Source organism: Myotis daubentonii, chromosome 11 (genome assembly GCF_963259705.1).
Source record: "Myotis daubentonii chromosome 11, mMyoDau2.1, whole genome shotgun sequence".
Classification (NCBI taxonomy): Eukaryota; Metazoa; Chordata; class Mammalia; order Chiroptera; family Vespertilionidae; genus Myotis; species Myotis daubentonii.
This window is the reverse complement of record NC_081850.1, coordinates 81,041,547-81,056,364: the sequence shown is the minus strand read 5'-3', so window position 1 is coordinate 81,056,364 and position 14,818 is coordinate 81,041,547. Positions and strand designations below refer to the sequence as shown.

Here is a 14,818-nt window from a genome sequence, read left to right as displayed (position 1 = left end):
TCGGCTGAGCTCCGGCAGCTTCTGAACCAGGCAGGGCCGGGCGGGCAGCCTGCTCGTCTGGGCGGGGCGCCCCCTCCAAAGGCCTCGCGTCTCACCATGCGTAACATTTTGCTCTGAATTTCCCTTTTGCTCTGTGATCCGTTCACTGAAAAGTGTGGAGGTTTTATCTTGGGGCAAAAATAACAAATACCCTTCCCCCCACATGCTCTGGACGTCAGAGGCCAAGAGAGACCCCCGGGGGAGGGTCTGGAGAGAGAGAGGTGGCAGGGAGCTCGGGGTCATTCCGGGCAGAAACCCCAAGACCACGCCCCGCGGAAATAATCAGAGCCCAGCGTCACTGCGTTTCAGGCGCCGCCCCCGCTCCTGGGGTGCCAGAAGGGAGCAGCAGGTCCGGGCCGTCCACCCAGACCCCTCCTGGGACTGTCCCAGGTCACTCAGCCCGACCCACCAGGATGTGGGTGCCGGGAAGCATGTCGCTGAAAACACGCGGCAGCACGTGCTCCTGTGACACAGCCAGCGTGTACACATGGCACGCGTTCCCGCTCCACGCCAGCCTCGCAGGCTTCTCTCCAGAGCGGGGGGCTAGCACGCGTGCCTCCACGGGGTGCGGGGGGCAGCTTTGGACTCGGGAACCTGTTCAAAGAATGGCTGGCGGACGCGGCTTCCCCGCCCTCGGCACCTTTCGGTCGTTCACGGACAACAGCACTGGCGCCGACTCTTTGGGGATGTCTTACATTGTGTGTGTGTGTGTGGGGGGGGGGGGGTTGGGGGGTGAATAAAAAGGGAGCCAAGGACATCAGGTAAAACCAAAGGATAAAGCAAACGTACTCCGAGTGACCCTAAAAAGCACACTACGGGATGAGCAACCTTTGTTTTAAACCCGAGACGAGAAGGGCCAGCCGACCTTCGGGAAGGTCTAAGAAGTGGAACTGGGAGGTAGGGGGCTCGGGCACCGACATGTAGACGCAGGCCCTGCCCGTGAGGCTCGGTGCTGGAGCGGCGGCCCTCAGGTCGAAGGGTCACAGGTTCAGTTCCCAGTCAAGGGTACTACCTGGGTTGCAGGTGGATCCCAGGCCCCGATGGGGGTGGGGGGTAGGGGGGGAGTGTGCCAGGCAACTGATTGGTGTGTCTCTCTCATCGCTGGTTTCTTCTCTCTCCTCCCTCCCTCCCTCCCTTCCACTCTCTCTCTCTCTCTAAAAAAAAAAAAAAAAATCAATGGGAAAAATATCCTCGGGCAAGTATTAAAAAAAAGACTTATAAAAGCAATTAACAGGAAGGTTGCTAAGGCGAGTGGGTGTCCAATCACGAATAAGAACTCACGCTGCCCCCACGCGCCGCGAAGGGAGCGGGGAGCGGGCAGCTGTGGGAGCGGCTCCTCGCTCTCCTGAATGGCCACCCTCCGCCGGGGCTGAATTTGCTCCTCCGGGCGCGGTGCCCGAGGCGCCTCCTCGGCCTGGTGCCCACCGGGAGGGACGCGGAGGTGCAGTTTGCAGCCCTAAGCCACTCGCGTCCTGGGAACTCACCCCCACACACCCGCACGCGCGTGCGCACGCACACTCTTGAGAGGGTTTGCAACAACTGATCCTCCTATTTCTTCCAGGTGTGCAACTCAGCGGGGTCTGCGCCCGGCCCCGCCCGGGGTGGGACCGCGCGCTCACGCGGGGGCAGCCTCCACGGGGCCCTGCCCGCGAGCCCTGCGCAGCCCGCCGCTCCGGAAGCCAGGCGGGCGCTGTCCACTTCAGCACCGCGCCCGGAGCCAGCGCGGGGCCGGGCCGCGGTGGGCGGGGCCGGGCCGCGGTGGGCGGGGCCAGGCCCGCCCCGCCCCGCGCCCGCCCCGCAGGGTGCTGGGCCTACCTAGCTTTTGCATGCACGCACGGAGCCTCTCTTCAAGATTGGACACTCTGCTCTGCAGCTCATCGTAGTCATAGGCGCCAATTTCCTCTTGCAGCTCGTTAAGCACTGACGTCAGATTCTGGACCTCCTCTTTAAACTGCAAAACCAATTTGGCATCGGCCTTGTACTCTTCCAACACGGGTATCAAAGGCCTAAGTTCATCCATTTTCGCTTTTATCGCCTGCAAGGTTAAAATAAGCTAGGTTCAGTGCGATGCGTGCAAAAACTCGTCACACCCTGCCTGGGCCTGGCCGCTCCCCGCCTCTCACAGGCTGGCTTATCCTCCGGCCCCCAGCGTGAGGAGAGCGTATGAAACAGTCTTCAGAACACCATCATCTTTGGGAAAGGTCTTTATTGTCAGGTAGAATGCAACATCTTAAGGTTACATGCTTTAGGTCACATACACACAGTTTCCTTTTTTTTTTTTTTCTTTTTCAAAAAAAAAATGCATTGACAAGGGTTCAAAGGATTCGTGAAATGCATCTACAGTCGCATGCAAAAAAGAGGGTCGCGGTTGGATTGGATTCCTTAGTGAAATGGCGCTAAGTGTCGGGAAGGAGAGTAAAAATGCAGGGTGCAAAAAGCAGTCTGGCCCGCGGTCATGGGTACATGGGCACATGCCTCTTCAGTCACTGCGGCTCTGAAAAAACGCTTTTAAGTTAGCCCTGCAAGCAAGAAAACGAAATACCGTTGAAGAACTACCTCACCAGCCTGCCTCACACACACAGCCACTCGCAGACAAATCGCTTCACGGGCACTTAGGAGAAACCACACTTCAGTGCTAGGGCTCATCCAAGCCGCCGGCCTTGCCAGCAACGTCAATCCCTCACCGCCCTGCGCTGGCACGTTTAATGCAATTAAAGCCGGTGGAGGGCAAGGGCTGCCAGCCTCCCCCAGCGCCACAGCGCCCCGATTCGGGGCCTGGGGGAGACGGCTGTGTGGGCGGCGCTAGCAGAGAGGAGCTAGCTAGCCCCTGGCCGCGGGGGACCCGGCGCCCTGAGAGGACTCTGCCTTATCCCTCCCCCCTCGCGCCCCTGAGAAGGGAGTGCTGGCTTTGACGGAGAGACACAAACTCTTTATGGTCAGGCAGGTCAAAATCTCTTCCCGGATAATTCGCGGTGACGCGGCAGAAGGAGGACGGTGGTACGCCCGCTGGCCTCGGGCCAGAGTGACCGCTCATTCTCCTCCAGCCTGCGCTGTTTTATGCGTGATGTGATATAGATCGGTAACGTCATCGGCCCGCCGTTCCGTCTAGAGAACGGGTGGCTTTTAAAAGCGAGTCCGTTCCTGCTTCATGCAGAGCTCATCAAAGGGAGACGCCGGCGTGGAGGGGGCAGGTCGACCGCGTCAGCAATTTCCAGTCGCGCGGGCTGTGTTATCGACCCGCTCATTTATATCCGGGCCAGAGTTCTAATTAGCATGCATGTCTGCCTTAATTAAGGTGCATAGCGCTCCTCAACTCAGGAGTTCTGAAGCTGCGTTCGCTCTGGGTGCGTGAGTATCTATGTGTCTGTATATATACATATTCATACGTATGTATATATAATTTCAGGTCACACCCCGGCCTTCCGGTCCAGTCACCCGGAGAGCAGGAACACTTACCACAAAGTGAGAAAGATGTTGGTGTCTCTCTCTTTCTTCCCTGTGACCCTACAGTGGCTGCGCCACAGCTAACTGAGGTCAGACGGGGAAATGGCCCTGCGTGCTCCCTGCCCGGACACGGCTCTGACCCAGGAAGCCAGTCCTCAGCTGAGGGGCTTGACCCGCAGCAGCTGCGGAGCTGGCACCTGGCCGGAGCTCGGACCCGGGACCCCTGGCCTCTGACGCTAGAGGTGCTGGGAACCCCGGCCCGGCCCAGCCTCCCTCTCAGGGCGCGTGCAGGCAGCTGCCTCTGTCTCCCAGGACAGCAGAGGGCAAACCTCGCTCGGCTCCCCCGCCCCCCAATCGCTAGCTCTAGAGGGAGAGGGGAGCCTCGAGGGCAGCAAACCCTGCCTGGGAGGAGGACACACGCACCTTGAACTGCCTGGCCAGGTGCTGCTTGTGGCTCTCCTCCACCTGCTTGAACTTGGACTCCAGGCCTTTCATCTGGGTCTCCATCTTCTCTACGTACTGCAGGTCCCGCTGAGTCCGCCGGTCCAGCACCTCTATGGACTGGGACATGTTCTGCACCTGCCGAAGAGGCCAAGGTCAAGGAGGGCGCCGCGGCAGGCGCAGCCGACCTCACACCTCCTAAAGCGCGCAGGGACCACACCCCCTGCCTCCTCCCAGCGCCCGGGATGCAAACCAGGGCCGGAGCCCCGCCCTCGCGGGCCACAGCTCCCCGTGCGTGGGGCTGGGCGAGTTTCCCTTCTTTTGGGGGCGTGGTCCCTCCTCTCTTTATTCTGCAGGATGAACCCAGTCGGGCAGACATAAACATCCATGAGAGGAACAGCATGGAGGGGCTCCCCCAGCCCGGGTACAGCTTCTCGTGCCCCTAATCTCCCCGGGTGCCTCCCCGAGAAAGGCGGGCGGAGCGCGGGTGGGAACGGAGGCACCGGGACACCCGGTCTGATCCGGCGTCGGGCCCTCCTCCCCCACCGTGGGCCATCCATCACCCCAACGACATCCCAGGTCGACACCGCTCTGCAAACATGTACGCTCGGGCCCCGCGTCGGGAGTCCATCACCCGCAAATGACGGATGGCCGCTCCGCACCCTCCAGGCACGTGGGGACGGAGTCCCGCCTCGAGGCGGACTTTAATATTCCACAGGGTGGCAGGGAGCTTAACAGGAACGCGTTTGGGCGCAGCCACCTGCCAGCGCTTTTTGTTTCCAGGAAACTGGCTGGCGATTCTGAGCAAATGCGTTTGGGGCGGTGGCTCGAGCTCAGGCTTGTCGCAGTGGCGCGGGCGCGGGCGCGTGGGCTCGGAATCGAGTCCAATCGCGAGGGAGGGAGGCACCTCCAGAGGCGCAAATGTTCATTTCTGAGCTTCTGCTGGTTAAGAATATCGCCCCCCCCAGCCCCCCTCCCCCGCTTTAGGAACAAAATCATTCGGGTCTGAGGCTCAGCTTTGCATGGCTTCCACTCCTTCCTGCCTCCCCGCCACCCCCCCAAATAAAATAAGAGGCCAGCAAAGGCCTCTCAGCAAGAGAAACCGGCATTGTTCATCTCGGCGTTTTAAAATGCCGGGGATTTTAGGACATTATTTGAAAGCAGCACACACAGATTCTGCGAGAAATTCCGGCTCTTCAAGTACAACACATGGGTGGCTCCGGTGCTCTCGGGCCCTCTCTCCTGAGACACTGTATGACCTAGAATATGTGTGCTCTAGCACCCGAAGTCTCCCTGTCCCCTCACCTGTCCTACTCTGTCACTCTGAATCACTGCAGCACCTCTTTTGAGAAAAGTTGCAATGCTTGGTTTCCTTCGCCCTTCAAGGCCCTGCCCAACGGCACCTCCTCCAGGCAGGCCTCCCCGATGAGCTAAGCCAGAAGTGGCGGCACACGACTTGGAAACAACCTCACCCGGCTGGCACAGTGCCTGCCCAGGAGTAACCTGCACAGCTGTCTCAGCCACCTTGCTGGACGGGGAGACTCGGGGAGGGAGGGGGACTGGCCCCCTTCACACCTGTCACCTCAGCACGGGACTCAGCCACCTCGTGCACAGGGGCGCCCCCTGCCGCCGTGTGGCTGGGAGGAAGGGACACAGTGGCGGTTCCATCAAGCCCCGCCCCACCGGGGCTAACATTCCTGACTGCGGGCTGCAGGCGACACCTACCACTTGCTGGTCACGGGCTTGGGTCTCAGCGCCTAACGGGGCTCAGCGACGTTAGGAAACGTGCCTGCCCTCACACCGCAGCGGTCAGCCACATCCGAGGCCTGGCCTGACTCCCACGCCCGCACTTTCAAACCCAGGGCCCCGCATGTCTTCCAAGAGCACAGAGTGGGGGGCCGCCTGCCCTCTGCCCACCCCACACCCGCCGAGGGTCTCTGTGGTCCTCAGCCCTGACCCCAGGCGCCTCCCAAGGACTCCAGGCCCATGGGAACCAGAGCTGAGGGCGGGGGACCAGCTCGCCATGGGGCGCCCGTAGCAGATGGTAGGGTGGAGCCTTCGTGCGGAAGTGGAAGTGGATGGGATGCGCCCAGAGACAGGGCACAGGGGCCACAGCGCTGGGCCCGCCCCCGGGTCCGCCCAGTGCCCTGGCCTCACCCTGCCCCTGCCCCTCCACTAGGAAAGAGGAGGGGAGACTGGGGCAACCCAGCTGGAGGAGGAGCAGGAGGAGGAGGAGTGGGAGGAGCAGCGGGAGGAGGGGGAGGGGAAGGAAGAGGAGAAGGAGGAGGGGGAGGGGGAGGGGAAGCAGGAGGCCCTGCCCCTTCTGCCGGCAGGAGGCACAGAGCAGCCAGGCCCTTGGCAAATGGCTGTGCCCTGGGAGAGCAGTGCCCACGGGCACGCCGAGGGCTGCACACGGCTAAGCAGTGGCGCCCTGGCTCAGGGGCAGAAAGAAGAGGCGCAGAGCCAGGGCTCCCGGAGCTTTCTGGAACCCTGACTGGCTTCCCGTCAGGAGCGGGAGGTGGGGGGTCTCAGCGCCGGCCCTGCCCCCAGCAGCGGAGGCCCCCAGGCTCCACCCGCCTCCGGTTCTGAATGATTAAGGCACGCGAGGCTCTGTCTAGCTTGTGTGAATGCATGTTTGCCGAAGCTGCTAAGGCTTTGACTTTCTTTTTAAGTGACTTCCTCGTGGGAAAAGAACACAGCCCTGCCCCTCCAAGGGCGCTGCCCGGCTCTGCCTGCCCCGCCGCCCGCCTCCTGCCCAGGAATCACGGTCCCTCCCAGGCCCTCCTGGGGGCCCCCGACGGCACAGCTGGGAAACGGGTCCAAGCGAGGGACCCGCAGCTCCACCTGCAGCCGAGCGAGGGTCTCAGTGAGCGGGGCTCAGGCCCAGCAATGCTGCCCGGCCTCCTGCAGGTGCCGGCCTCTCCTGGGCGGGGGGCAGCCCGAGGACGGCGCCCTCCAGCACCCCCTCCCCAAGGCTCCTCTCTTGCCCCAACTGAGGGCAAAGCCGCGGCTTCACGCTGTGTGTGTGTGTGTGAGGTCTGTGCAGTGTGTGTGTCTGTGTGTATGTGAGGTGTGTGCAATATGTGTATGTATCTGTGTATGTGAGGTATGTGCAGTGTATCTGTGTGTCTGTATCTCTGTGTGTGAGGTATGTGCAGTGTATCTATATGTGTGTCTGTATCTCTGTGTGTGAGGTGTGTGCAGTGTGTGTGTATTTATGTGTGTGTATGTGAGGTGTGTGCGGTGTGTATCTGTGTGTGAAGTCTGTGCAGTGTGTGTATTTGTGTGTATGTGAGGTTTGTGCAATATGTGTATGTATGTGTGTATGCAAGGCGTGTGCAGTGTATCTATGTGTGTGTCTGTATCTCTGTGTGTGAGGTGTGTGCAGTGTGTGTGTACCTATGTGTGTGTGGTATGTGTGTGGTGTGACCCGCTCTCTCAGGGTGGGAAGGGTCCCCTCACCTGGGAGGAGGGTGATGAGTGGAACAGAGGCCCCATTTCTCCTTCCCATGAACCCCGACCCCGGGCTCTCCGGGAACCCAGGGGTCTGGAGGGAATGTGCCAGGAGCAGAGTTGGCTGTGCCGCCTGCCGCAGCCGCCCCTGTGGGATAGAGGCTGCCGGGCCGGTGGGTGCGAGGACCGGGGGTGAGTGCGGCCCCACTCACTGGCTGTCTCCCGGGAGGAGCCGGGGCCTCTCTCTTGACCCACATTTCCGCTGCCCGAGGTGGCGTGAAAGACCTCATCTACGCCACATGGTTCTTGTGAAGATTCAGTGAAATAACGGACGGAAAACGTCTATGCGACTGCGCGGGGCTGTTCCCAGGTGGGCGACGAAGGTGACCACTTAGCCTGCTTCTATGCCAGGAGCGCGCCCGCGGGGAGGGGGGGTGCCTCCTCGGTGGGCAGTGCCCGGCCTGCCACGCGCCAGGTCCAACCCAACCGCTCAGAGGAGGGAAAATCCCCGTGGGCAAACCCGCGTGGCCTGCACCCCGGTCCCGGGACGCTGCTGCCGGGGCCAGAGCCTGAGGCCGCAGGTGAAGGTCCCTGGGGGAGGCGGCATGTGGGGGGCCTGCAGTGACGGGGAGGGTCTGCCATCTCCTCCTGGGCCGCTGGGGAGTCCCCATCTACTCCTCACTCATCCTTCATTCACAAATATTCTCAACGGGAAGAGGGAGTCGTGGAGCTGGGACGGACCCTTCGGGCTGGCCACGCCTCAGCGCAGTGGTGTGGGCGCGCACACACACACACACACACGCACATGCACACGCACACGCACACGCACACAGGGGCACGCTCATGCCCTGCGCCAACTCACCTTCTCCAGCAGCTGCCGCAGCTGTTTCGTACGGGCGTCCCGCGAGCACATGGTCTGCTGGGGGGCGACCACTGTGCAGATACACCTGCCCTCGCTGTCCTGGGCGGAGCTGTACACCTGCCAGCTCTCCTCCGGGTTGGTGGGCAACACCTGGGCGGGGGGGGGGGGGGGAGACAGTGAGACATCAGGTGGGACACGGGGAGGACTGTCCACGCCAACCCTGGGGCAAAGCAGACAGAAATGATCTGAAGATGTTCTGACAGGGGGGGGCGGGGACGGTCCCCAAGAACAAAGGGTCTCCCGTCAGGGTCCCCGGGGCTGGACGGGCGTCCGACGGGCACGGCTGTTTACAGTTTTTTAAATTCAAGGGATAGTGGAGTTTTGGCGTCTGACCAAATCGATCCATTAGGCAGAGGGAGGGTCAGCCGGCCGGAGCTGGAAGGGGAGGGAGGGGGGAGGGAGGGGGGAGGCCATTGGTGGGCCCAGTGGGCAGTAACTGAGAAATACGATCCCCTCCCCTGAGGGCGCGCAGGGGGGCTGGCGCCCGCTCCCCGCGCCGCACCGAGATAAAGCACCCACCGTCAGACCGTTAATAGCTGCGACCCAACCGCTATCAGCCAGGGTGTGAGGACCCCGCCCGCCCGCCCGCCCGGCGCAGGCTGCCCTAGAAACGCCAGGCCCCCACGCGCACGGCTGCTCCCACCCTCCGCGTGGCGATGTCACCGAGTTCCTGGTGACAGGCGTCACACCCAATCTCAGTCCCGAGGCGAGGTGTGCGGAGGGCCGCCGGCAGCCAGAGCTGGGGACGGCAGGTGTCACCTTGCTGTCGGCTCAGGTGGTCCGACGGCCAGGTGCGCGGGGCGGGGCACACTCCCCGGCCCCTCCTCGCCCCCACAGCCTGTCCCAAGCGGCAGGTCACCCGCTATTTTTAGCTCGGGGTGGGGAGAAGTTGGTGCTGAGAAAGGAGAGTGCGGGCACATTTAATTCCATTCACTTCCAAACCCAGCAGCTAGAAGCAGAGGGGAGCGGCACGAGCAGGAAGCACTGCAGGGGTGCCTGAACCCGCAGGTGCGGGGGGGGGGGGACTCAGAGGGCGTCCCCGAGCCTCCTCCCCCAGCTCAGTGCCCTTGACAGCAAAAAGGGGAGCTCAGGAACCTCTGCCCTTCACCTCTCCTTCCAGCTGCCTGGGCCTCCGGGGGCACCCGCCCACTCACGGGGTTCCAGCTCAGCCTCCCTCCAGCCGCTGGGCCACCCTCCTGTCAGCCCTGCCCAAAGCCGGGCCCCCTCCCCGGCCTTGAGCAGGGAGGCAGGGGGGAGGGCGCGCAGGAGGCAGGGGGTGAGCCGGCAGCTGGTGGCACCCAGGGGACCAGCCCCCGCCCCTCCCCACACTTGGGGCCTTCGAGCAGGGACGGGAGGACAGAGCCTTGGGGCTTTGGGGCCCGCAGGCGGGAGGGCACGGCTCCGGCCAAGGCCTGGCCGGCAGGACTGGCTGCTACAAAGTAGGGAGGGCTCCGTGCGAGTCCGGTGGACCCAGCGCGCCGGTCGGAGCGGCGCGTCGCCAGCCTCACCTGCTGAGTGACCTTGGACGAGTCCCCAGGCCCCCGCCTCATCCTAACCTCACCAGGAGCGACCTGCTCGGTGCTGACCCAGGACGCCACCCCGAGTCCCGGAGCGCCCCCGGGCGGGACGGGCAGAGCCGGGCAGCGTGCCCGGGGGGCGGTGGCGGGAGCGGCCGGGCTGGGGCGCGGGTCCCCACCGCAGCGCCCAGGAGCCGCCCCCTGACCTGCCTGCGCCCGAGCGCCCGGCCGCTCCCGGTGGCGCCGCCCAGCCCGGTGGGGGGTCGGAGGGCCGGGAGGGCGGCACTTACGCCGGTGCTGCGGTCCAACGTGCCGCCGCCGGCCGCCGAGAGCCGGGTGGTGTTGAGGCCCACGAGCGAGGGCAGCGTCTGGGACATCCAGTTGGTGATCATGGCCATGGTGCTCAGCACAACCCCGATCTTGAGCAGCGGCACCGACATCGCGCCCGAGTCGCCTCCTGCGCCCGCGCCGCGCCGGCGCCGGCCCCGCGCCCCGGGCAGCCTTCAGGCGGCGGGCACCGCGGCGGGCAGGGGCGACCGGCCGCGTCCCCGCGCCCCCTCGGCCCGCCGCCGCCCGCCCGCCGCCGCCGCCGCCGCCCCGCGCGCCCCGGCCATGGTGCGCCGCCTCCGGGCGCGGAGAGAGTGGCCGCCGGCGGCCTCCGCGCGCCCCGCGCTGTCCCGGTCCCGGTGCCGGTGCCGCCGCCGCGCCCTCCGCGCCCCGCCGCCGCCGGGAAGGGCCGCCGCTCTGGCTCCGCGCGCCGGGCAGACTGCGCGGGGGCCGCGGCCGGGAGGCGGGGACAAGGCCGGGCGACGGCGACGCGCTCAGCCCAGGAAATGGGTGGATTCTTCCTCCCGCTGGCTCCCCGCCGCCCCCTGGCGCCGGCCGCGAGGCCTGCAAACCTCAGGCGCCGGGAGCCGGGCCAGGGTGACTGGCCGGGCAGACACCACCGCGCCCAGGGCACCCAAGTCCTCTGGGGCGGAGGCCCGAGAGGCACTGATGGGCCCTCCCTCACCCCCAGGCGGCCGGGGACCCTTCAGAGACCCCACACCCAGGGCCCGCTCCACCCCAGCTGGTGCCAGGGTGGCCCTTGGAAGAAGGGGTGTTCCTGGCCGCAGCCGGTCGGCACCCAGCGCTGTGGGCTCCGGGGCGGGGGCTGAGGGGTGTGTACACGGAACGGGAGCGCTCCAGGGGCCCCACCCACGAGCAGGGTGAGGCGGGGCCTGGGGTCTGTGGTTAGTGCGGGGCTGGAGCCACAGTCCCGTGCCTGCGCTGGGGCAGGGCAGGCTGGCACCAGTCCCCGCTCCGGCGGCCTCAGGGCGAGGCCACGGGTGTCTCCGGGGCTCGCTGGCTGGATCCACACCCTCACGGGCTCATTTCGCCTCACCCCAGAGGGCAGGCTCCCCTCCAGCCTGCACCGAGCTCGCCCGCCATTGGGTGGCCCCCCTCCCCTCCCCTCCCCCATCGCTCCCTGCACTCCCGCTGGGTGGACAGTGACCTCTTTCCCGATGGGCTGGGAGGCAGGGGTGGCCTTCCCGACGCCCACCTGAGCGGGACCCCCCTCTCCGCTGCGCCCCGTCTGACGAGGGAAGGGTCCAGCAGGAGGGTCCAGCCCAGTGCTGGGAGGGAGACCCAGGGAGGAAGGGGTCTCTGGTTGGTTTTCCTGACTAATTCATACCCGGGATCTGTGGCCGCTGAGGCCTAAAAGCCACAGATTCCAACTCTTGGGGAAGGGCGCCACCTCCCAGTGAGAGCGGGTACTGCAGGGTCTGCCTTCATGAGTGCCCCGGGTGCCCAGGCCGCATTCGCCCACCACCCGCCTCCATCCAGCACAGGGGACGCAGGTCCAGGCCACGTGTGCTCCCGCCACTTCCCACAGCAGCAAGGGCAGCGACCACGGACGCGCTGGAACCGTCCAGCCGCACCACCCAGGCGTCCCTCTCGGCAGCCGCGGTGTTTACTAAGCGACACCCACCCCACATTCCGGCGCTTCCCATGGCCCAACCGCGAGAACAAACACTCCTCACAACCAGCCAGGTGCCCGAGAACCAGGAGGACCGTCAGCGGTGCCTGCGCCCTGGCTCTGGGCAGCCTGGGCTCCAGCCCTGCCTCTGCCGAGGAAATTAGCCCTTCCGAGCCTCAGTTTCCCCATCTCTGAAATGGGTCTAATACCAGTGCCCTTCCTCTTGGGGTGTTGTGAGGGGGGAGCAGGGGCAGGAGCAGGCGTGGCGCCCAGAGAGGACCCGCGGCGAGTGGCTGGTGCGCAGAGGGCAGAGGGCAGAGGGCAGAGGGCATTATGCCCCGGGCCCTCCCCGCTCGCTTCAGAGCTGCTCTGTCTGAAGACTGCGGGGGGTGGAGGCCTACACCTGGAGGGGGTGGTGTGGGGCCTGGCAACACGCCCAGGGCATGCTGGGAAGGCGACACCTCGGATCGCAGATGTGGGGGAACCCCCTGGTCTGGCTGGGAGAGCGTCTGGTTTGATTTCATGTCAGCTGCGTCCCGGGAGGACGGAGTGGGTATGAGATTTGCAGAGGGCACCTTGGCCGCTGCGCGCTTCCCGGGAGCAAGTCCGGGCGGCCCGCGGGAAGGAGGGCGGCTGTGGGGAGTGGCTGGAGGCCGGGGACCTCCCACCCTCTGGGGCCTGGAGATCCCGACCCCGAGCCCTCTCCTGAGTGTGAGGTCGGGTGGGGGAGCCAGGGAGGGCTTGGCGCCCCTCAGGGCCAGCCAAGAAGCAGCCTCTCAAACATGCAGCTTGGGGGCTCCCACAGGCTCCTCAAATGTAGCCCGAGCCTGGGAACGCCTCCGCGCCCTGGGACTAAGCCGACCGACCGACCGACCCACCCACCAGGAGGTCACAGGACTGGAGGGCGGTGGGAGGAAGAGCGGACTCACCACCTCACCCCCGAGCCTTTCACACCGGCCGTCTCTACTCATCACTCATCTGTGGCTCAGAGTCCAATGGACCCACTGCGCCCGCTCTCCGCCCAGATGCAGCGTGCGGACGGGACAGGGTGTGCGGGCGATGGCGGCACCTGCTGCCCCAACTGCACCTGTGCCCTCCAGGCTGCACCCCCGCTGCCCGCACCCCCCGCCTGCACCCCAGCTGCCTGTACCCCCCGCCTGCACCCCAGCTGCCCACACCCCACGCCTGCACCCCCCCTGCACCCCAGCTGCCCACACCCCACGCCTGCACCCCAGCCTCCTGCACCCCCTGCCTGCACCCCCGCTGCCCACACCCCCCACCCGCACACCCGCCTTCACCCAGCTGCCCGCACCCCCAGCCCGCACCCCAGCTGCCCGCACCAGCTGGGAGGCTTGAGGGAGTCACTCGCTCGTCTCATGCCCAGGCAGAGCCCTCCCCCCGCAGCCATCTGAGGCGCCGCCTGTAATGCACTTGGAAGGGTCGTTGCGAAGCCGCGAGCGCGTCTAATTTGATGAGAGGCTACAGGCGTTCCACGTGCAAGCGCTGGGCGCTGAAGGGTGAAGTGTTCGCATGAAAGGACAGGCCGGGAGGGAGGAGTCTAAACCCAATTTGCTCGCGGCTTCCCTGGACACCGCTCTGATCTGCAGCTCTGATCCCATCGCCGCAGGACGGAGCAGGCATGGTGCCCAGACACCCCGTCAGCGCCCGGCGTCCCTCCGCCCTACGGATGCCGGGGCGGGGCACGGCCGGCCCCTCACAGTGAGGCTCAGAGGATGGCGACCTGTCCAAGGCCACGTGGCCACGGCGTCTGGGCCAGCTCGGCGGCTGTAACAGAGCAGGGGGTGGGGGTGGGGGTGGGGTGGCCCACAGGTGTCCGTGGCTGCGGCTCTGGAGGCTGCGAGGCCGAGATCAAGAGGCCGCACGGCCACGCAGGGGCCCCTCGGGGTCCTGTCCTCACACAGAGGGCGGGCGCGGCCCGGACCACTCAGGGGGCAGACGCTCCTACGGGCCCCTCTGCTGAGACCGCCTTTGGGGTGAGGATCGCAACATGACTGGGGAGCACACGACATTCACTGGAGACCTCACGGACCCTGGGACCCGCACGGTTCCACGGCGCCCGCCACCCACAGACACGTTTCTGCCAGAGCCTCCCAGGCCTCGTGGGAAGGCTGAGTGGCCGTCCCTCCCCGCATGGTCCGGCTCCGGGCCGCGGGGCTGGGCCACCAGACGTGACCCGCTGGACGGCCAGGCCTGTGTCCTCAGCCAGCCCTTCCCAGCCTGGACCTCAGCGGGCTCCGGGCTTGGCAAGGACTCACCGGCACACGTGCGCACACGACGCCCAGCGCCACCGCCCCGCGGCTCACAGCCCTCCCTCCATCACGGGAGCGCCTGCTGCCTGGGACAAGCGTGTGGGGCCAGCAGACCCACGGAGCCCATGACGGCTGTGCGGCCCCTGAGTGTCTCCACCCACAGACAGGAAACTGGGTCCACGGGGACTTTCCCGGGTCCAGCCAGTCCCCCCACCCCCTCCTTGGCAAAGTGACCCCCAAAGGACAGTGTGGGTGCCCTTTTGCTGCTTAAAATATGCATCTTTTCCTCAGGCCACTTGCACATGGGGAGGGGGCAGGGAAACGGATGGGAGAGAAGGAGAGAAGAAAGAGGTGGAGGAGAAAGACAGGAGCGGGAGGGGAAGAGGGAGGGGGAGGGGGTGGGGAGGAGGGTAGAGGGAGGGGGAGGGGAGGAGGGTGCAGGGAGAGAGGGGGAGGAAGGGGCCCCCTTGCCCCCTGTGCCTGCCTCTGCACGCACTGTCCCTGCTGGGAAGAAAGCCCGGGAGCAGGGAGAGGGCTGGTCTGGGGCCGGGCACTGGGGAGGCGCCCACAGGTGTCCTGGACCCTCTCCGGCACCAGGAGGACCAGCAAAGATGGTCCGACAGAACGTCCCTTTCATTCGGCCCCTCTGTGCCTCTGAGTCTACGGGCCGACGGGGGGAGGCGGGGTGGCAGCCATGCTTCCGGTGAGAGGCTTTCCCTCCGGCTGAGCCGCCCTGCCCGACGCTGGGCTTGGCGCATGGCCTGACGCGGGG

General features: G+C 65.6%; 2 protein-coding genes across 3 annotated transcripts in view; both read right to left on the bottom strand.

Annotated features, from left to right (window-relative positions):
* MRPS2 (mitochondrial ribosomal protein S2) overlaps positions 1–14,818 on the bottom strand; it is a 229,276-nt gene that overhangs the window by 103,210 nt on the left and 111,248 nt on the right. The gene's annotated exons all lie outside the window — the stretch shown is intronic.
* OLFM1 (olfactomedin 1) overlaps positions 1–14,818 on the bottom strand; it is a 28,727-nt gene that overhangs the window by 7,330 nt on the left and 6,579 nt on the right. The window contains exons 1-4 of one of the 2 annotated variants that reach the window (XM_059658478.1): positions 10,107–10,615; positions 8,240–8,389; positions 3,907–4,062; positions 1,855–2,074 (exon numbers count right to left, since the gene is read on the bottom strand). In XM_059658478.1, coding sequence (XP_059514461.1) covers positions 1,855–2,074; positions 3,907–4,062; positions 8,240–8,389; positions 10,107–10,256 — 676 coding nt within the window. In that variant the 5' untranslated portion in view covers positions 10,257–10,615. Of the gene's footprint in view, positions 1–1,854; positions 2,075–3,906; positions 4,063–8,239; positions 8,390–10,106; positions 10,616–14,818 lie in introns of those variants that run through there. The other variant, XM_059658479.1, reaches the window with a different exon arrangement.